The sequence below is a fragment of the Prunus persica genome, chromosome G4 (assembly GCF_000346465.2).
Source record: "Prunus persica cultivar Lovell chromosome G4, Prunus_persica_NCBIv2, whole genome shotgun sequence".
Classification (NCBI taxonomy): Eukaryota; Viridiplantae; Streptophyta; class Magnoliopsida; order Rosales; family Rosaceae; genus Prunus; species Prunus persica.
The window spans coordinates 18,416,723-18,439,764 of record NC_034012.1 but is presented as its reverse complement, the minus strand read 5'-3'; the positions used below and the strand labels follow the sequence as shown (position 1 = coordinate 18,439,764).

The window sequence follows — 23,042 nt, the reverse complement described above, 5'->3', positions numbered from 1 at the left end:
AGAAAAATATATTATTATTGTTCGGATTGGGTTTTTGTTAGAAAATATATATTTTAAATTGACGATCGAATTAGTTCATTGTATTCATATAGGGTCAAGGAGTGTAGCTTTAAAAAATTATCAAAATCGGAGTTAAAATAATCGTTAAATCGTAATTTTTCATTCTAACCGTCGAAGAGTTCTGTCCCATTACTTGATCTCTGAATGTTTATTTTTTCCGATTTTTAGCGGATATGATCTCGAAGTATAAACAAACAAGTTTGACGGTTGGATCGTTGAAAATAGTATGCATATGCCATCAAAATAATATATTCACTAACAATTAAGAGTTTATTTATACTTTCGTTAAATATAACATAAGATTTTGTGGTATCCACTAGTGTAAATATTTTAAATTGAAGATCAAATTCAGTCATTGTATTCATATAGGGTCAAGGAGTGTAGCTGTAAAAAATCATCAAAGTCGGAGTTAAAATAACCGTTAAATCATGATTTTTTATTTATAACCGTCGAAAAGTTTTGTCCATTACTTGATCTATGAATGTTTATTTTTTCTGATTTTTGGCGTATATGATCTCGAAGTATAAAAAAACAAGTTTGACGGTTGGATCGTTGAAACTAGTTTCGTAGAATGCATATGCCATCAAAACAATATATTCACTAACAATTAAGAGTTTATTTATACTTTCGTTAAATATAACATAAGATTTTGTGGTATCCACTAGTACAAATGTTTTAAATTGAAGATCAAATTCAGTCATTGTATTCATATAGGGTCAAGGAGTGTACCTGTAAAAAAATCATCAAAATCGGAGTCAAAATAACCGTTAAATCGTGATTTTTCATTTATAACTATCGAAAAGTTTTGTCCCGTTACTAGATCTCTGAATATTTATTTTTTGCGATTTTTGGGGTATACGATCTTGAAGTATATACAAACAAGTCTTACGGTTGGATCGTTGAATGGTGTGTGTGTATATATATATATATATATATTTATTAAGTAGTTTTAAATTTATTTATTTTGTACGTATAACACTTAAGAAATTGAATAGTATATACATTTATTAAGTAGCTTTCACCTTAATTATATTTTAAATCATAAAATAATTTTTTTTTATTTTTTCTTATTCAAAACAATTATTTTTATAAATATTGTGCTACGAACCAATTTTTCGTCTCTCAAAAGTTTGCGTGACCAACAGTTCGTCGTGCAAAACTCAAAACATTTGTGCGAGTAACAAAAATGGGACACGGGTTTTTAAAATAAAAAAAAAACTTTAGACTTTGTGTGACCAATATTTTTTGTCGCTCAAAACGTTGCGCGACCAATATATATTTTTCGTCGCGCAAAAATTTGGGCGGGTACCAAAAATGGGACGCGGGACTTTTTTTATATAATTGTTTTAGACTTTGCGCGACCAATATGTACTTTTCGTTGCGCAAAAATTTAAAAATTTTGGCGGGTACCAAAAATGGGATGCGGGAATTTTTTTTTTTAAAAATAATTTTTTTTAGACTTTGCGCGACCAATAACTCCTACACCATTTTCTCAATGTCTTTCTCTACTCTTACCTCTCCTCTCTCTTTCCCTCTCCCCAAATTCCACCTTTTCTCTCACACTCACTCCTCTCACTTAATCTCTCATATCTCTCTTCACTATCTCTCACTCTCACTCACTCTCTCATCTATCTTTTCACTATCTCTCACTCTCTCATCTCTCTATCATTATCTTATCTAATTCTCTCACACTCACTTCTCCCTCTCATTCTCACTCACTCTCAATCTTGCCAAAAGGTATATTCTCTCCAAATTTTAAATTTTTTTCATTAATATGTGTTTTTGGAGTTAGTTTTGAGTTTGTGTGGGGTTTGGGGTTGAGTAAAGGGGAGAGATTGGAGTTTGGGTTGGATTTGTGGTATAACAATTCTAGGGGAGATTATACATTCTTTTTTTTGTTGTTGTTTTTATTTGACCATATTTGTTTTTTTTGTAGGTAATCATCAAGACTTTGATGGCTAAAGTTGAGGATTAGGAAGCTATCAAAACATATCATCCGCCACTACCACCACAATACTCTTGTATTAGGATTTTATTATTGTACTTTGTTAATTTATGTGTACATTTTGAATATATATTTATTGGATAATTTGATCACTATTTTTCATATGTAATTTTATTTTGAATATGTCAATTTAAATTAAAGTAATTAAGAAAAATCTTACAATTAAATTAAATTTAAAAAGTAAAAATTTGAAAAAATTAATGTCAACTTAAATTAAAGTGATTTAAAAAAAATCATACAATTAAATTAAATTTAAAAAGTAAAAATTTGAATAAACTAATATAAATAAATTAATATTAAAGAAATAATAAAACAAAAAGTCAAAAACCTTGCGCGACAAAATATTTTGTAGAGCAAACTATTAAATTAGTTTATTTTAATTAAAAAATTTAAAACACAAAAAATATTTAGTCGCGCAAATATTTGTGCGACGTTAGTATTCATCGCGCAAAACTCTAAAAATGTAGGCGGGTACCAAAAATGGGACGCGGGAATTTTTTATTTTTTATAAATTTTTTTGAGACTTTGCGCGACAAATATTTTTCGTCGCGCAAACCTTTGCGCGACAAATGTGTTTCGTCGCGCAAAACTTTGCCCGACCAATGTGTTTCGTCGCGCAAAACTTTGTGCGACAAATATTTTTCATCGCGCAAACCTTTGCGCGACCAATGTGTTTCGTCGCGCAAAGTTTTGTGCGACCAATATTTTTTCGTCGCGCAAAGTTAGTTTGCACGACCAATATTTTTTCGTCGCGCAAAGTCACTTTGCGCGACCAATGAAAAAAGTTGGTCGCGCAAAGTCTTTCTTCACGATCTTTGCGCGACGGATTCTGCGCGACGAAGTTTCTGTCGCGTTAAAATTTGTGCGACTACAATATATTTTGCGCGACAAAATTCTCTTCGTCGCGCAAAGTGTAAAATGTAGTAGTGTAATTGAGGGACCAGTAGTTTAACCTTTATTTGAGCGTCCCAGTATTCATTAACCTGCAAAAGCAAACATTCAAAAGCTTAATGTCAAAAACCACAGCATTTATCCCATTTCAAATTCTCCATGCACCAAAAGCTAGTAATTGGAAGATCTCCTCATTCCTCGAACATTGCTCAAACTTCTTAAGTAACAGCTCCCAATACCCCAGGAAATCCACACTCTCCATTCATTGCACATCTAGTTGTAACAGACTTGTAAACGAGAAAAGTCTAGCAATCTCACATTGAAAAATAAAATTGTGAACCTGGTGTTGAAACAAAAAAAGTTTGGCCAAATAAATTTTATCATTTATTTCAAATAAAAATTAAATGATAAATGCAAGCCAACATGGGTTTCCAAAATTTTGAATTTCTGTTACATTTTAAATTGGTGAGATAATAGGCCTAAAAGGGAGGCTGAATCTGATCACCACTTATTTGAAATTCAAAAGTGTTGTTTGTTGAGGGGAGTCCTATTTAGTTGGCCTATAAAAAGGCTACAATAAAAAAATAAAATAAAATAAAAAAATAAAAAAATAAAAGGAGAAAGCTGATGACAGATTAAACAAGACTACTAGAAATTAGAGCAGTGCAAAAAAGAGGAAAAAATTGTTACAAGTATACTGTCATCTCTATTTTCTTTTCTATGTTGGGCATAGCATGCCACAAATTCATGGGTGAGTAACCTGAAATTATTTGGATGCAAATTCATGGGTGAGTAACCCCGAAATTATTTGGATGTAAAAATCCATATGGGTGAGAAACCCAGAATCTCAGCAGATGAAAAAATCTGGAAAATGAGTTCAAAAATCCATGACAATTAGCAAAGAAAAAAAATTGTAGCAAAGATGCTGGGGTTTATTCCTCTAGCATATGCAAATTAAAAAAAGGATTGTACCTCTGCCTTTGGTGAATTTGATCAACTTGCTCCCTCTCTGTCAAAATCAAAAGCACACTAATTTCTTCTGTGTTGGGGCTGCTCTGAAACAAAAACAGAAAAGAAAAAATCAGCTGTTTGCATACAGATGGAATAGACAAGAAAAAAGATGAAAGACAACCGCGTTTTGATGGCTTGGCCTAGTGTTGTTTGCATACAGAAGCAATATACAAAAAGGCAGCAAATGAAAAAGGATTGGAATTAATGGGTTGTGCTGGTTCGCGTACAAATAGGACCAAGAAAGGAAAAAAGGTTCCACAAAAAGAAAGAAAGAAGGCTTGAAAAGGGGAGAGGCCGGATTATAGACTTTGTGTTTGTGTTTGCGAACCAGTAAAACAGAAGAGTGGTTGCTGGTGTGTGAATAGGCAAGAAAACAAATATATGAGAAAGTTGGAAGAGAAGTAAAGTCAACAAAGAAAACAACAACAAAAAAAGACAAACAAAACAAAAAGAAGAAGAAAGTGGTGTACAACAACTTTCTTTGAGTTTGCATAGTATGGGTTGTAGACCAACATGGAGAAAAGTAAAAATGCCACCTTTGCTCCATTCTCTCTTCTTCTATGTCTAAAGTCTGATGAGGGATTGGCCATGTTGCATACACTTTGTGTTTTGTGTTTGTGTGTGTAAACAATCAAAACAAAAGATGGGTTTGCTTTAAGTATGGGAGAGAGTTTGGTGCAATTGTTCTTCAATTTTATAAGGGCTACACTTCCTTCACATGTCCAATTCCTTTGCGTCTCTAATTCCTCAAGTCCCAATTGGAGTATGGTTGATCCACCTAAAGGATGAGATGCACGCTGGTCCCTTTTGTCACAAAGACCACGGTTGTGAACCAATTTCTATTCATGGGTCAGTCAAAATATCAAAGGCCCGAAATAGAAAAATGGGATGTCAAAAATAATTGCCCATTAACTCTCAAAAGCCCATAATATTTAATGGGTGATCCAAATAATTACTCATTAAATTTACAGAGGCCCAAATTGCCTATTATATGGGGGAGCTTCTATAGTGAGTGGAAAGTTAGAAGGGGTATTTTTGAGGGGTATGTAAGAGCCGTTGGATTTCATCCAACGATGAGTTTTTAAAAGAGGGTGCATGTAGAATCGGGTTGAAATCTAACCCGTTAGAAACTCAACTTCAGTCTCATCTTTCCCTCTTTCCCTCTCTGTGAAAAACTCAAGAACACAATCCTCTCTTTTTGAATGTAAAGCAAACCCACAATTAGAAGGATCCAAAACTCCCAAACCCTATAGTCACTCCATTGTCATCAGCTCCTTGGGAGGCCTGCGATCTATGGTATCTTCGGTATTACGATTAATGGCTCTTACCTAGCTGTTGCCCTGTTTTGATTCTATGGCTCAAGTGAAAACCCCTTCTCTTTTTCATTCAGCAGACAAGATTCCAGATGAAAGCAAAGTAGCATATCTCTTTTTGTAGCTAGATGCCGTAGCAGCAGTTGTTCCTCGATTTTGGTAGAGATGGAGTCTCAAATACCAAAGAGTCTTCTCTAATGTCCACCACATTCTCTCAAGCTGACTGACTTCGGAGCTCCCGATTGATTTTGAGAGGTAAGTTCACTTGCTGGATTGATTTTATTGGGTTTGGTTTATTTTTTATGAGGGTGGGAAATTCGTCATTTGTGGCATCAATAATGCGTTGTTAGTGGAATCAATAATGTGTCATTTCTTTATGAATATTCAATATACTTAGTTGATTGTTTTTGGTGGGGGTGAAAAATTATGAAATGTAGGTAAAAGATCCTAAACTTAGGCTTAATGACATTAGGAGTAAGCATTTGGAGAGGATATTGGGTGAAGTTCTGTAATTGGTGGTTTGAATTACATTTGTGTTCTTAGTTGAACATGTTGGTTCTAATGTTATTTTTTCCAGATTATTTCACAAGAGATGACGTAACTATTATTAAATTTTGCTTGCGTTTTGTGTAATCGAAATCCAACAAGTTAGGCTATGCGTGTTTTGTGTCAATTTGGGCAATGTTTTGTGTAAGTGGAATGCATTGATATGTTGTGATGCAGTAATGACTGATTAATGAATTAATATTTGCTATGAAGTAATACAGAAGTGGATCAATAATATACGTAGATAAAATGTCTGGGGGCTCAGAGAGTGATGACTGTGTAACAGCTAATGGGAGGGTTTATATTCCTGAAGTAAGAAATGAGGAAACACCAGCAGTTGGGATGAAGTTCGACTCGCTTGACCTCGTTTACAATTTCTATAATAGATATGCATTCTTGGCTGGCTTTGGTATTCGACTTCATTCCAGCTTTTGGGGGAAAAACAAGAAAGAGATTTTGAGGAAAGAATTTGTATGTTGCAAACAAGGTGCATACATGAGAGATGAAACTCGGGAGAGAAAAAGACAACGGGGAATAAGTAGATGCAATTGCAAAGCTAAGATTGTGGTTGTGAAGACAAATGGGAGCAAGAAGTATACCATCTCTCTTTTTGCAGAGGGACACAATCATAAGATGACACCCTCAGAAAGAATGCATTTATTGAGATCACACCGTCATATTTCAGATTCTACAAAAGTACTCACAAAACAGTTGGGTTCAGTTAATATTCCCATTCATCAGAAGGTAAGTATTTTCGAGGTGCAATCCGGAGGAATGGATAAAATCGGTTTTATCAAAAAAGATATCTACAATCTTGAATGTAGTGTGAATGGGAAGCTGAGGAACCACGATGTTGAACTAGTGACCGAGTATTTTATGGCTGAACAGAACAAAAATGAGGCTTTTTATTTCAAGATTGAGGGAGATGGCCATGACAGGTTTAGTCGATGTTTTTAGGCAGATGCAACTTCTAGACGGGCGTACGGGTTTTATGGAGATGTTGTTGTATTCGATACCACATTCAACACGAATCGATACGACTTGACATTTGCACCAATGTTGGGAGTTAATAACCATGGTCAGACAATTGTCTTAGCATGTGCATTTTTGAGCAAGGAAACGACTGAGTCGTTTATTTGGATGTTTGAGGAGTTTAAGAAAGTCATGCCAGGTGGCGAACCTAAAACGATCATTACAGATCAAGATGCGGCAATGACCAGAGCGATTTCAATAGCCTTCCCGGCTACATTTCATCGACTTTGCATATGGCACATCACATCAGAGTTCTCTATTAAGTTACCATATTCTGCTTATAAGGAGTATTGGCGTGAATTTTAGAAAGTCATATGGGATACTGACAATAAGGAAGAGTTTGATGCAAAATGGAATATTGTGGTTACAAAGGCTGGTTTGACTGACCATCCATGGCTAAGTTCAATGTTTGATTTAAGAGAATCTTGGGTTCCAGCCTACACACGGCGCCGCTGGAATGTCAAGCAGCCAAAGAGCGGAAGGTTCTCATGGTTTTTTCAAGCAATACATATCAAAGAGAAATTCGTTGATGGATTTTATAATACGATTTGAGAGGGCACTTTCTCATCAACGTCAAAAAGAGTTAGTTGCTGATCACGTAGATGCATTTGAAGTGGCTCAATGTATTCTACCGATGCCAATGAACAAACAAATGGCTACCTTGTACACAAGCACAATGTTTCAAAAGTTTGAGCAAGAACTAATACAAAGTACAACATGTTTCCCAGAGCTCAAAACAGAGGATGCTTCTAAAGTTGTCTTTAATGCGAGCGAAAGGAAAAATTGGGAAACAAGAGTGGCAGAAGTCGTATATGTCAAAGATTCTGACCACGCATCGTGTAGCTGTAAAAGATTTGAATTTGTTGGAATTATTTGCAAGCACATCCTAGCATTGTTCAGAAGGGACCAGATTGAATATATGCCCGATAAATATATTTTGAAGAGGTGGAAGAAAACTGCGAAATCTGGATTGGTGTCAGATGCAAATGGCAACGAAATTAAAGACTCTGCAGATCCTGGTCTTTTAATAAAGCGGAGTACAATGTCTCGACTTGCTTCAGATGTGGTTGAGGATGCATTAATGGGTGAAGAAGGATGTGAGCTACTGTCAGAGACTCTAAAAAGTTTGCAGGTGAAGTTGAAGTTGTTGAAGGATGGACCAAGTAATAATGAAGTTGGAGGGTCCAGCTCTCAAACACAATATATGAAAGACCCTAAGAGAGTGAGGTGCAAAGGAAGGTCGAAATGAGTAACAGGAGCAAAGGAAAAGGCAATGAAGCGAGGGATTAGACACTGTCGAGAGTGTGGACAATTGGTCATGATAGAAGACAATGCCCAAGAAATTTGAACACACCGTAAGATGCTAACACTATTTATAATAACACCTAAAATTTGAATAGGTAAATTTTTTATGTGCTTGTGTTTGATGTTTATGCAGGACATCACCATCGAACAATGACGAATCAACTCCAATAGATCGTAGTGACCCATTATTCGACGAATTTGACAGGATGCACGGACCAACTGAATGATTTATGTTTCTATTAGACGAAATCCGGTTTGTTATGAAGACTAATGATCAGGTGAAGTTTTCTAGATTCAGTTTTTATTATTATTTTTTTTTTGTTCATGTCCACCCATGAGCTCTTACTATGTCCACTGGTAATTGAAATGAAAATTTGCTTGGTTTCATTTTTGCATGAAATTTGGACACATGTTAATTTTACGTCTTCTCCCTATTTAGAAATTTTCATAGACATTTGATAAAGTATCAAATTTTGAGTTATGTGAAGAAACAATGACTTTTACCATGTAAAATGGGTAGTTTATAGTGAATTATGTTTTAACAGAGATTCATTGATTATATCACAGGCTAATGCAGCATTTCCAGCAGCCAGCTGTTGTTTCCATTACCAGTAATGATTTCCAGCAGTACCCACTTTTTCCGAATGTTATGTTCTAGTGTTTTACTGGTTATTAAGATCTGAGCTCGACTGGTTATTAGGGGCACGATTTTGTAAACATTTGTAATTGAAGGATACTTGAAGCACTTTGTTGGAACAGAGTGATTAGAAAGCAGCGTGTAAAAAAGTACATTGCAGCTAATCACATTTTGAACTGTTGGAGAATATTAAAGGGTACACTAACATTTGAACTACTCATAATTCCACACACAAAAGAAAATTTGATTGCAAAACATATTATGTGCTCCTTCTTAGCAATACCACGATCTCCCCAACCAACTGAACAACGGTAGCCACAATCCCTCGGTCGTATTGGTCAGCTTCTTCTTAGCAGGTCTCACATGCTTACGGTCACTCATGTCCCCAGTGATATAGACGAAATAAATATTCAGCAATATTTAGAATTTTATTATATATAAATAAACCATAAACCATTCACTAAACAATGTATAGCACATGTTATGTTACTTATGACTCACGTGTCAGTTTTTTGAGAAAAAGTACGCTAGCTCTTTAATGTGAATGGACATGATAATGGGGCTTTACTGATTCCCAACTTGCTGTGATATTGACTACTTATTGAATAATATTTCGATATTTGCAAAATATAATGTTAGACATAAGGAACACATGATGACTTTCAATACATAGTCCCAATAATTATATATGAAGCAAATGAAACTGATATTTGTGTTATTTTAAATTAGATAATGACATTAAGGGAATATACTTCTAATTTGTGCAATACCATGATCACCCTCAACCAACTGAACAGCGGTAGCCGCAATCACTTAGTTGTATCGGTCGGCTTCTTCCGAGTAGCTTTGACGTGCTTATGCTCATTCATGTCACCACCATCGTCTAGTATCTCTCTCACAGCATCAGGGGACACATAGTCCCAATTATAACTTGTATGAGTAGTTGCCGCAAATGCTCGGAATTTTTCGAATCCTTCGTTGAATGCTAACTCCAATTCACTATGGTGCTCTTCGCATCGCATATGGTTCATCAAACAACCTTTAATTTCATCATTCATTACTGTATCCAACTTCTCAGCTTTCAGCTTCCTTTTATGACTCAGCTTCAAGTACTTGTTCTTTTGGGAGAACGCTTTGTTCACTCTAATGTTAAGATCAGCCAAAATGGCCTCGTCTTCAACACATTTCTCGTGCCATGAATTGATCAGTCTGGAATTATAATCCAGCTTGCTACTGACTGCATGTATTGCTTCTAATGGATCATCGGAGTCCCCCTCACTCCCAAATGATGTTGAAAAAGGAAGGGGTCGGTGAGTACAATATGGAAATAGAACCTGCGACTCTAATTTGTCATCTTCGATTGTGTTGTTGGCGCCTGAAGAGGTTGACATGCTTGAATAATCCTATTTGTTTTGGGAGGATGAGGATTGCATATGCAATTTCGTTTGAGAAAGGGAACGTAGGTTTATAGACCAACATACCAAAGGTTGTGTGTAGTCAACATATGTACTTTCTTTCAATTTTTAAAAAAAGAGGTGTCAGGTTTTGCTTTTCAAGCATGTCAACCTCACACTCTCCTTACACCACTGATAGTGGTTGAAAGAAACTCAATGGAAGTGACATCTAGTTAGTGAACTCAACCAAACTAGTTAGGATTAAACTTAGATTGTATCAGACCAAAAATTAATTTATACATTGTCAACCAAATATTTTTTGGCGGGAACCCTTTTATTGGTATTACTCACTCCTTTCATAGAAATTCTCCCTCCACACAAAACTCACTCCTCCACCGAATCTATCTCCATCTACTGAAACTCACTCCCCCCATAAAATGGATTTACTAACCAAGTTTGATGTGAGCATAATAAACACCCCTCCAAACAAAGACCACCTTCGAAACGCAAGTGAGTCACCAGACAAGCAACGTCATATTCCTAGATAGAATGACCATTTTGTTGGAAGTTTTGAGTTTGAAAGAGTTCTTGCTTTTTGGAAGGAAAGGCATCTTCAACTTGGTGATGAAATCCAAAAGGCAAGGGCACGTTTGGAATTTGTTGAAGGCCAAATTGAAGATCACAAAAGGCAGGCCAATCTGGGTAGGGCGAAATTGTAGCGCATGAAGCGTAGACACAAACGACTTCAGAGTGTAGCTGTTCAAAAATACAAGAACTCATCTAATGCAGTGGAGTCAAAGAAGCGTGTGATGCAAGCTGGATTCGACTACTTCCGATCCTATGCAAAACTCGTCGTACCCGGGTTTGATTGGTCATCTATTACCGTTTTCGACGTTAACAAATATACTCAGCAAGGGAAGTAACCATTTTGGTTCTCGTGTTTGAGCAGAGGCAAATCAGTGGAATTGGAATTTGCGTTAATCTCTGCTGCAAACCTATTTTGATGCTTACTACTATGGAAGATTTCAACCTTAATCTTTTGATGTCTTTAATTACGATAACACAAGATGCAAAGAGCCCATCTACTTCAGTCATATGTTGCTGCCATGTCCATTTTCTTGTGATCACGTATCAGATTTGGACATGGTTGCATCATATGCAATGTTGCCTTTATTTATTATTGTGGGGGTCTTTTTCTTCCGGCAGCTGCAAATAGGCTGGGCTGCCGTAAAGGGGAAATTACTGGAATTGCCCCCTGTGCCTGAGTTCGAAAATTAAGCCCCAAAAGCACTTCGAAAGGGCAGTAAAGCCTTAGGAAGTGTTCTGGTTACCTTCACCAACGAAAATGAAGGCTGCTTACAGGTGATTTATGCTTGCTTACAGATAAAGTTTTAGCTTAGCATGAGGAGATTGTGGCATGGGAGCAAGGTCAGCATGAGTTGAGCACCAAAGAGGAAAATAAGGCTTCCTAGGGAGAAATGGGAGTGTTTAAGATGAGGGAGACAAGGTTTGCAGGATGATCTTGGCTAAAAAGGGGTAAAGGAAGGGCATTACTTCTTCCGGCAGCTTGACAGACTCTGAAAATAGTCTGTTAACAGAGAAGAACGAAGAAGAAGAGTGAATAGGGTTACTGGATTTTTGCAAGTAAGAGAGGGAGCTTGCTCTCTCAGCCTGGGTTGGTTTTTGCTAGGTGGAAGAGACCTCCTTTTATAGCTGCGGGAAACCTTCATTCCCCAAGAAACCCTAATGGTTTCTTCCCCAACTTAGCAAGGTTTTCCTTCCCTTTTCCTTTCCTCTCTTGACTTTTCCTGTTTTAGTGAGATTTTTCTCTATCTATTTGCACAAAATCAGGGATTTTGGAGCTCAAGGCCTCCTTTCCTGCGGCTGCTTCAGTAGAAGATTTCTACTTCCAGCCATTTTCTTCCTTTCTTTCTCACTCTTTCCTGTAACCAGTTTTGATAGGGAAGGAGTTGGGATGTGTATGTTGGTTTGAAGAGTGTCTCTCTTCCTGGCAGCTTGCATGTTAACATCCCTTGGTTTCTCTGGTGTTTTGTTTTGGAACTTGATCCATTCCCATGTGCTGGCACTTCCCAGCAGCCTTATTCAATGAACTTTCAAACTTCCTTTTCGTGGCTTCTATTCCAGCTAGGTGCTGGAGCTTGTGGTTCATCTATGGCAATTGTATGGGCCAAGGTTCACTAAGTAAATGGGCTATTTTTGTTGAATGATGGGCTTCTTGGTTGGGCTATTCTTTGATTGGGCTAATTTTAGTTGGGTTATTTTCCCTTTTTGCTCACCCATATATTTGGGCTTAAGAAATGGGCTTGGGTTCCGAGGCTCCCAAGCAACCTGGAACCTCCATTTCTCGTCCCATTAATGGGCCTCATGACGACCTATTACCTTCCATACCACAACCCACTCAAGCAAGCCCCGGGCATCTTGCGTGGCTTGGGCCCACTTAAGCTTGTAGCATGGCGCGTTGTTTATTTGCTTGGCGTGGTATGTGTACAAGCGCATATGGCGAACTTTCGCGTGCCTAAATTGGGTTTCTTCTCGGTAAGGTATTGCATTGGGCTGAGCATTTATTTGGGCCGAAGCGTGGATGTTTTTGGGCCTCAACATTAGCCCCCTTGATTATTGGGGCCATGAATGTGTATTGAAATGGCCCAAATAATCAATTTCTAGCCCAAAAATAAAATGCAGTGGCATGGCATGGCATGGGTTTAGGAGCAACTCAAGGATGACCAGTTAAGTGTCTCTGAAATTACAGCCAGGTTTTTTCCGGGAAGGTTAGAGGGGTCGCAATGGTCCCGCTTAAAACTCAATCCTTCTTAAACACCGAGGGTGTTGCCTTGAAGAACTTTCCTAGACACTGTAATTTTGGAGATTACTTACTAGAGTTACCAACAGTTGACCTATTTTGTGGCATGATATAGGAGAAAATGCTTGGTGGATTAGCTCAAAATAACTTAGCTTGCATGATTTATTTGCTTGAGTGACTAGAGAGACTTGATTTTGCATAGTTGTGATTCGCAAGAGTTGTATTGATTTGCATGCTTGATGTTGGCATGTATTCTTGGTATCTGGCTTAACGCTTGGCATTGACATATATGCTTGGCTTTGACTTGTATGCTTGGATACTTAGCATTGGCATGTATGCTTGGATGCTTGGCATTGGCATGTATGCTTGATTTTTGCATGTATGCTTGGTATTGCTTGGCCTTGGCTTGTATTGAGTTTACAGCACCAGCCCCAGAACACTTGAATTTGGCAAACAAAACCTTAGTGAACGTGATAGTGTGCGACATGATGGCTAGATATTGGAAGAATGCTTGAAGTAGGGCATGTGCTGGGAGGGTATTTGGAATAGGGCATGTGCTGGAAGGATATTTGAAACAGGGCAGGTGCTGAAAAAATATTTTAAATAGGGCGTGTGCTGGAAGGATGTTTGAAGTAGAGCAGGTACTGAAAAATGTTTTGTTTGAAATGGGATAGGGCATGTGCCTGAAGCACGTGACTTGTCTTGACATGATTTACTTCTGGTTTTCTCTCATTCTCTTCTTTCTTCTTCTTCTTCAAGACCCAAACCCGTGGGCATTGTGCATCAGTACATAAGTCATATTTTGGAAGCTCGGATCAGAAAACTTCCTGGACGAATGTTGCTCATCTGCTCGAGTACTATAGCCTGTAAAATTTTCTGAATTCTTTGAATTTTTCTGATGCCTCAAAGCTGGTCTGCAACTTCTGTGTTCATCCATGGCTGGTGAGGTTCTGCAGATTCTGCTTCTGCATGTATCTTTAACTTCTGATACTCGGATGACTGTGCTTACTTCACAAAATTTGCTCGAAATCATGTTGTTTATAGCATATCCAAAATTGAGGATCATCCACCCATTGTAGTGATCACTGCCTCCATTTTTCTGAAGTATGTTCAGGAGTTGATGTTGATGCCTTTGCTTTCTATGCATGAATGCTTGAGTTCCTCTTCATTTTCCAGAATTTGTGAACTAGAAATCGAATTCTGAGGTTGAGCTTCTGGTTTAGGATTCTAGCTTGGTGATAAACAAGAGTCATACGAGTTCACTTGGCTATGCATGCCAAGTGTTTGTCAAAATATCTCAAAGTAGCCTGCTGGTTGTTTTTTGAACTTTTGAAATGTTTCTTTTCGAATCTGAGTTGGATCTTTATAAAAAATGGACTTCTCAATGGCTATGTTGGAATTGGTCTTGTGTCACTTGAAGAAAAAATGAATTTTTGTTGGAATTTCAAAGTAAGGGCTAAGCTACTGGAGCTGTGCAGTTCCTCTGGCATGGGCTATTTTAGGAATCTGTTTGACATGCTTCCCTAGCTCGAAATGCAACGAAATTTTGAAAAAATGAAACTTGATATGTCTAGTTCTAAGCTAGAAAGTTTGGGATTTGTTGGTTGTAAGCTTGATTTATAGTGATTTTCTAAAGGTGGGATGTTCTAGCTAGGATGGTTGGAAAGCTTGTGTATAAGTTTTGCTTGGCGTGTTGCTTTTGCTTGGGAATTTAGCATGTCCTTTCTGTTGGCATTGAGTGCTGATCTGAGTATTGCTAGAGCATGTTCTTGAGCAATATTGTTGTGAGAGCATGATGTTGAAAGGTATTGTCGTAAGAGCATGAGTTCTTCAAATTGCTTGAAATGCTTGAATGAAATGAAATTTTTTAGCATGTGGATTGGTATCACGCCTTTTGAATTTTTTCAGATGCTTGATAGATGAGTTTGCTTGCACTTTGAGAAAATTATGCTTCCAGCGCCTCCCTTTGAGTATGAGTACCTTTCCGGCGTCTGATTTTGGCTAACATATTCTCTTGTTTAGAATCTCCAAAGCATGAGAAAGCATGAGAAGTCTAATTTTCTAGGATTTTGATCGCATGAAAGTGAGTTTTGGTCTCTTGCAACTTGTCTTTGGAAATTATGCTTCAATAGCGATTATGCTTTCGGCATCCCCTTTTATCATGTGGTGGCCCTTTTTTGAGCTGGTGAAAAGGCTGAACTTTGCATGATGCGTTTTTTTCTATGTAGGTGTATACGTCTCTGGCACAGGCAGGGAGGGTGCCGAAAGCTTGTGTTGTATCCATTGTCACTGGAAGCTTCGAGTTTACCAATTTCGCAACTTGGCAATTTGGATTTCTATCTCGATTTCTCAGTAAATAGTTCTGCTCCTTCACTGGAATCTTGAGTCTTTCTTTTGGCTTTGTAGGAATAGACATAGACTGGTGTTTGGCCTAGGCTTGTTTTTCTTGTGAACACACGCTTGATTAAATCTGGACTTTTCTCCGATCTTGTGGAAATAGAAATTAACAGAATGCATGCTCTGCAATGCTTGAATCTTTTTGTATTTTGAGGGAGAATTTGCTTGTCATGGGAATTGCTTGAGAATTTTGCTTGCCATGGATAAATTGCATGCTGCTTTGATATTTGCTTAAGCCTTTTCTTTGGCGTGAGCTTGACTTGCATGCTTGGCGTATACTTTGCGTGTGCTACGTTCTTGACCACCTTCTTTGATTGAACTATATGCATCACGAGCATATGCTTGTAACTGCATGATTAATACATAGGGTTAGAGGCTGTTGAAAGCTGGAGGAGAGCACCATTTGTTTCCTCTTTTGAGCTTATAGTTTGGACATGGCTAACTTTTTTTTCTTGGCTTTATAGGGATAGATATAAACATGTATATGATGGGTCTGCAAGATTGTCATGTAGCTCATAGGGATTTTTTTGTTTTTGTGAAAAAGGTTACTAGGAGGTAAGTGGTGTTCAGTTTGTAACACTTGCTTTGTGAAAGGGTCTGCTGGAATGATTGATTGAGCATGAAATGGGAACTTTGCTTGTCATAAGATCGAGTAATAGATTGCATGATGCTTCAAAATTTTTTTTTTGTTTATGCATTTCGCTTGGCATGAGATGGCTTGCTTTGCTTGGCCTGTGAAGTTCATATAGCTTGCATGCTAGCGTGGAGATTTCTTGGCTTTAACACAGAGAACCTGCTTCATACTTTGCCCTTTTACAGCATATTCCTCGTTGGTAATTCTTGCAAGAACTCATCTAATGCAGTGGAGTCAAAGAAGCGTGTGATGCAAGCTGGATTCGACTACTTCCGATCCTATGCAAAACTCGTCGTACCCGGGTTTGATTGGTCATCTATTACCGTTTTCGACGTTAACAAATATACTCAGCAAGGGAAGTAACCATTTTGGTTCTCGTGTTTGAGCAGAGGCAAATCAGTGGAATTGGAATTTGCGTTAATCTCTGCTGCAAACCTATTTTGATGCTTACTACTATGGAAGATTTCAACCTTAATCTTTTGATGTCTTTAATTACGATAACACAAGATGCAAAGAGCCCATCTACTTCAGTCATATGTTGCTGCCATGTCCATTTTCTTGTGATCACGTATCAGATTTGGACATGGTTGCATCATATGCAATGTTGCCTTTATTTATTATTGTGGGGGTCTTTTTCTTCCGGCAGCTGCAAATAGGCTGGGCTGCCGTAAAGGGGAAATTACTGGAATTGCCCCCTGTGCCTGAGTTCGAAAATTAAGCCCCAAAAGCACTTCGAAAGGGCAGTAAAGCCTTAGGAAGTGTTCTGGTTACCTTCACCAACGAAAATGAAGGCTGCTTACAGGTGATTTATGCTTGCTTACAGATAAAGTTTTAGCTTAGCATGAGGAGATTGTGGCATGGGAGCAAGGTCAGCATGAGTTGAGCACCAAAGAGGAAAATAAGGCTTCCTAGGGAGAAATGGGAGTGTTTAAGATGAGGGAGACAAGGTTTGCAGGATGATCTTGGCTAAAAAGGGGTAAAGGAAGGGCATTACTTCTTCCGGCAGCTTGACAGACTCTGAAAATAGTCTGTTAACAGAGAAGAACGAAGAAGAAGAGTGAATAGGGTTACTAGATTTTTGCAAGTAAGAGAGGGAGCTTGCTCTCTCAGCCTGGGTTGGTTTTTGCTAGGTGGAAGAGACCTCCTTTTATAGCTGCGGGAAACCTTCATTCCCCAAGAAACCCTAATGGTTTCTTCCCCAACTTAGCAAGGTTTTCCTTCCCTTTTCCTTTCCTCTCTTGACTTTTCCTGTTTTAGTGAGATTTTTCTCTATCTATTTGCACAAAATCAGGGATTTTGGAGCTCAAGGCCTCCTTTCCTGCGGCTGCTTCCGTAGAAGATTTCTACTTCCAGCCATTTTCTTCCTTTCTTTCTCACTCTTTCCTGTAACCAGTTTTGATAGGGAAGGAGTTGGGATGTGTATGTTGGTTTGAAGAGTGTCTCTCTTCCTGGCAGCTTGCATGTTAACATCCCTTGGTTTCTCTGGTGTTTTGTTTTGGAACTTGATCCATTCCCATGTGCTGGCACTTCCCAGCAGCCTTATTCAATGAACTTTCAAACTTCCTTTTCGTGGCTTCTATTCCAGCTAGGTGCTGGAGCTTGTGGTTCATCTATGGCAATTGTATGGGCCAAGGTTCACTAAGTAAATGGGCTATTTTTGTTGAATGATGGGCTTCTTGGTTGGGCTATTCTTTGATTGGGCTAATTTTAGTTGGGTTATTTTCCCTTTTTGCTCACCCATATATTTGGGCTTAAGAAATGGGCTTGGGTTCCGAGGCTCCCAAGCAACCTGGAACCTCCATTTCTCGTCCCATTAATGGGCCTCATGACGACCTATTACCTTCCATACCACAACCCACTCAAGCAAGCCCCGGGCATCTTGCGTGGCTTGGGCCCACTTAAGCTTGTAGCATGGCGTGTTGTTTATTTGCTTGGCGTGGTATGTGTACAAGCGCATATGGAGAACTTTCGCGTGCCTAAATTGGGTTTCTTCTCGGTAAGGTATTGCATTGGGCTGAGCATTTATTTGGGCCGAAGCGTGGATTTTTTTGGGCCTCAACAATTATATGTTAGGACAAGGTTTATGGAAAAGCATTTGTGAGTGCGTTTGTGACAAGGTTATGGAATTATTATGTACCATTTATATATTATTGTTTGTACTGGTTCATCTCCTACTATTTCTTTCTTTCTTTATATTATATGTTTGTGGAATCCCTCTCAAAGTGAACATATACTGTGAAAAAATGCAGACTGAATATATAATCACTCATATAGACTAGGACAAATATTCACTAATATTTCAAAATTGCTTGACTTGTGTGAGGTTTTTCAGAAAAAGTATGGCATTATTTTATGTGATTGGACATGATAGAAAATATATTACTGATTCCCAATGCGGGGTCATATGGACAACTTATTGAATACCTCTGACGCGTTCAAAGCTCTAGGCGCAGTTGCATGTGGACAACTTATTGAATACCTCTGACGTGTTCAAAGCTCTAGGCGTAGTTGCAATGATGGTTTCAAAGCATGTGCAATTATTATATATGTACATTATTATAACAAAACAGATTATTTTACATCCTTATATCTAAAAGGAAACTAATTCTTGTATTATTACAAATTATATAACTAATATTAAGGAAATATACTTGTTAAAGTGAACAAAAATATATACGTAGGGTTAAGAGGAAAGTGAGTTATGTAAAAATAATTTGGATTTTTCATTGCGAAACGGATGATTTATAGGTTCCCCTAGTTTATAACATCACAAGGAGGTCCGAGTAATTTTCGGGGCATTTTTAGGATTTTCCTACTATTTATTACCTTTTTTCAAAGATTTTTGCACTAAAAAAGCCAAAATAATTGCAAAAGGACACCTGGTGCAATCTCAGCGCGTCACCTTTCACCACTTGCACAAGTATACGTCAATCAACATGGCCACATCCTTGTATTTTATCATAAATTATTATTTTATTACTTTTTCTTAGAAAATTCATAACTAAATACACAAAAATTAGAAAAATGATCCGAAAATTGCTACGAACTCATTCACACTTCATCTCCCTTGTTGAATTCCCCGATTCATGGTTACGTATTTTTAAAAATTATTCCGAACATTAACGGGAGATGCTTGTTATTGAAGTTAAAGTTAACAAACATATATACTTAGGGTTAAGAGGAAAGCGAGTTATGTAAAATAATTTAGATTTTTTCATTACGAAACAGATGATTTATAGGTTCCCCTAGTTTTATAACGTCACAAGGAGGCCGGAGTAATTTTCGGGGTATTTTTAGGATTTTCCTACTATTTATTACCTTTTTTCAAAGATTTTTGCACTAAAAAAGTCAAAATAATTGCAAGAGGACACCTGGCGTGATCTCAGCCCATCACCTTTCACCACTTGCACAAGTGTACGTCAGTCTACATGGCCACATCCTTGCATTTTACCCATAATTATTATTTTATTACTTTTTCTTAGAAAATTCATAACTAAATACACAAAAATTAGAAAAATGATCCGAAAATTGCTACAAACTCATTGACACTCAATCTCCCTTGTTGAATTCCCCGATTCATGGTTACTCATTTTAAAAATTAATTCCGAATATTAACGGGAGATGATTGTTGAAGTAGGTTATTGAAGTTAAAGTTAACAAACATAAATACTTAGGGTTAAGAGGAAAGTGAGTTATCTAAAACAATTTGGATTTTTTCATTGGGAGGCGGATGATTTATAGGTTCCCCTAGTTTTATAACGTCACAAGGAGGCCCGGGTAATTTTCGGGGCATTTTTAGAATTTTCCTACTATTTATTACCTTTTTCAAAGATTTTTGCACTAAAAAAGCCAAAATAATTGCAAGAGGACACCTGACGCGATCTCAGCCCATCACCTTTCACCACTTGCACAAGTGTACGTCAGTCAACATGGCCACATCCTTGCATTTTACCCTAAATTATTATTTTATTACTTTTTCTTGGAAAATTCATAACTAAATACACAAAAATCCCAATAATGTTCCGAAAATTGCTACGAACTTATTGAGATTTCATCTTCCTACTGAATTCCCTGTTTCATGGTTATGCTACATTAGTATTTTATTATTATTTATCCTAAATTATTTTTATTATTATTATATTACTTTTTAGCCTGTCCATCTGTTAATTATATTTACTCCAACTTTTTTTTTTATTTTCCGTGCGAATAGGCCATTTCTGGTGCTAATCGGTTTCTCTCTTCTTCAATTTGTTAATTTTTTTTTTTTTTAGGTTTAAGGGATGTTTTGAAAAATAAAATGGAAATATACAAGTCATCCATTCTACAACATCAGGAAAAAATTATTCAACGTCATTCACTGTTCAAGTTTTGCTTAAGAAACTTGTAACCAAATCATTTCGGATATGCTAAGTGGGAAAATGTTATTCCCAAGCACTGGTGAAAAGACACCTATTTACTCCATGCATGCCTGTTCGTTTACCAAATATTAAGATTGCAGTTGTGCAAAATATCTGTGTCAGTAAAATGTCATTCTTAGCCGTCTATGATGTCAGTAATAATTCCGCTATATAATATATATTATACATTTATATATAAAACGGTTTATGACAGCACAAACACCAGACAAAATAGATTAAAACCCAACATTTAAACAACATTTGTACAACATAGCCAGTCAACCTAGAACTGAAGAGTCCACAATGCATAAAAACCGTAAAAACATACTACAACTAATTAAAAGGGTATGGATTCCCTCGCACAACATACACACGCATCACCTTGAACCAAAAAATACTCTCACGGTGCCATTTGCATCGATTGCAACAAGTCCAGAAGGCAGGATTTATCTTTTCTTCAGTAGGCCAGCCTTGAATAACAAAACACCATTCATTGTTGTTACAAGCGCTGTAGTGATTGAACTTAATCTTCCCATAGTCAAACATATCTAGGATATGTCTTGCAACTATTGGTCGGCTTAATCTTTGTCTCAAAGCATCCCTTGTTCCTTTCATATCAATGTTGTTACGTTGATTCAAAGAACACAAGAATTCTAATGCATCCTCTTTTGACTGACCAATTCCGGACATGCCAAGTAGTCCAACTAGATATGCCGCTTCCATATGGCCTGCCGTGGCTGCAATGCGCATCCCATACAACGCTTCCACGTTACCCTGCTTGAAAAACACTTCGAATGCTTCTCTAAATATCGACTCAGGGTTATCGCAAGCCCTACATTGTTGCAAGAAATGCTGGACCGCAGGATTGGCACGGTACCAGCCAGGATGGTCTGGGTACTTTGCCATTGAAATGGTGTTCCACACTTGTGGAGTGTTTGCCAAAGTATGGAACAATGGGCACACAGATGCCATACGGAAGAGATCTTCCGATGATTGGGTTGCCACGTATAACATCACTTTAAACCAAGCTAACTCCGGGATGAAGGCTTGGGGCATATCCAAATGGAGATGCTTCTTTCTCTTTCCTCCGAGTGTAGTGAAATGTTTCGAATTCATTGAAATGTTTTTGGAATGGAACGATTTGAGGAGTGGAAGAGGGGAGAAATGAGAATATATGGGGTTTTGGTTTTGTTTTAGCCTCTGTTTATAGTGTTTTTTGAAAAGGTGTTTTCACTTGGGGTTTTTCCAAGTTGACCGTTTTTAAAGAAACTGAACCCAACACCCTAAAACTTAAGACAAAAGAAGGGAAAACGTCATAAAATTGCATAGAGAGTCAGACAGTCAAAAAGTCAATTAATAACCTATTTGCATAGCCATTTTTAGGATTTTCCCGCCATCAAATTCATTGATACAAATGTGATGGATTACTGACTAGTCACAGAAGGTCCCATCATATACTTTTTCATTTTCCCACACCAAACTACCCCTAGTAATGTTATTAAAATGGAACCAATGATGATGAATTCTTATCCAACTAGTTGCCTTAATGAAATATAAATAAAATAATATATTTCAAGCAGTGTCCCCTAAATTTTCAGATTAATATTTGGTAGTGAAATATTATATTACTTTTCGGGGTAAAAGATGTCACAATTCTGACGGTACAGGTGTCCAGATCGTGACCAACCTACCCACACACAGAAAAGAAGGATATAATTCGATTTGGGCAGAGATGAGAGAGAGCTGAGTGAGAAGTTTAGGGTTATGAGTGAAGGGGTATGACTGAGAACTATGAGTGAGAAGGTATGAGTCCGAAGAGGTTTCAGTGAGAAGATCTGAGTGAGAAGAGGTACAAGTGAGAAGATTCAATATGTCTTCGTCTTCATCTCCCGCTCAAACAAAGAGGTGTCAGTATTGTGGAGCTACAATGGTGCTTCGGGTTTCAAAATCAGATAAAAATTGAGGGAAGCCATTTTGGAAGTGTCTAACCTCCTATGTAAGTTTTCATTTCAAGAATATGTATGTGGGTGAAAAAAAACCTATGTCTAACTCTGACTGAATTATTTTGCATATATGATGCCTGCAATTAGGGAGCCACCAGTTGCAATGGATTCGAATGGGTTGATGTAACCTCCGCTGAAGCAGAACATCAATATGACACGTATGATGCTACAGTGCTGAATATGCTGAAGTCCATTAAGGACTTGGTATTAGTTTTATTAGTTGTATCAATTGTCATATTATTTGTTCTTTTAATGATCAATTAAGTGCACAGTTTCAAGGATTGTGAAAGTTCTCCCCAAAAAGACATGTTGCACGCACCACCAATGAGTTTTCAAACCCATATTGTAATTTTTGTTCTTGAAATAGGTGGATTGGCATTGAATTTAAACAAAAGCATTTACTTGTTTGAAACCCAGCAAAAACTTTCCAAGACTTACTTTAAAAAAATAAAATCATACGAAGACAATAAAATCAAATACAGGGCCAATACGATGCAATAACAAGACAATACATTTTTTTTGAAAATTGCATAATTATTTAGTGTATATAGATTGTTTATTTGCGTATACTTAAAGTTCATTGATTGTTTACTGCA

General features: G+C 37.4%; 2 protein-coding genes and 1 long non-coding RNA gene across 3 annotated transcripts; 2 read left to right on the top strand and 1 right to left on the bottom strand.

Moving 5' to 3' along the window:
- LOC109948681 (protein FAR1-RELATED SEQUENCE 5-like) lies at positions 7,535–8,390 on the top strand. The gene is made up of 2 exons (XM_020562376.1): positions 7,535–8,085; positions 8,297–8,390. The coding sequence occupies exons 1-2, from the start codon at positions 7,535–7,537 to the stop codon at positions 8,388–8,390; spliced, it is 645 nt and encodes a 214-aa protein (XP_020417965.1).
- On the top strand, positions 13,779–15,501 carry LOC109948890. Its single transcript, XR_002271340.1, has 2 exons — positions 13,779–13,957; positions 15,244–15,501. It is a non-coding gene; the product is annotated as an uncharacterized LOC109948890 (long non-coding RNA).
- On the bottom strand, positions 20,777–21,499 carry LOC109948680. Its single transcript, XM_020562375.1, has one exon. It carries the CDS (start codon positions 21,497–21,499, stop codon positions 20,777–20,779), a length of 723 nt encoding a protein of 240 aa, XP_020417964.1.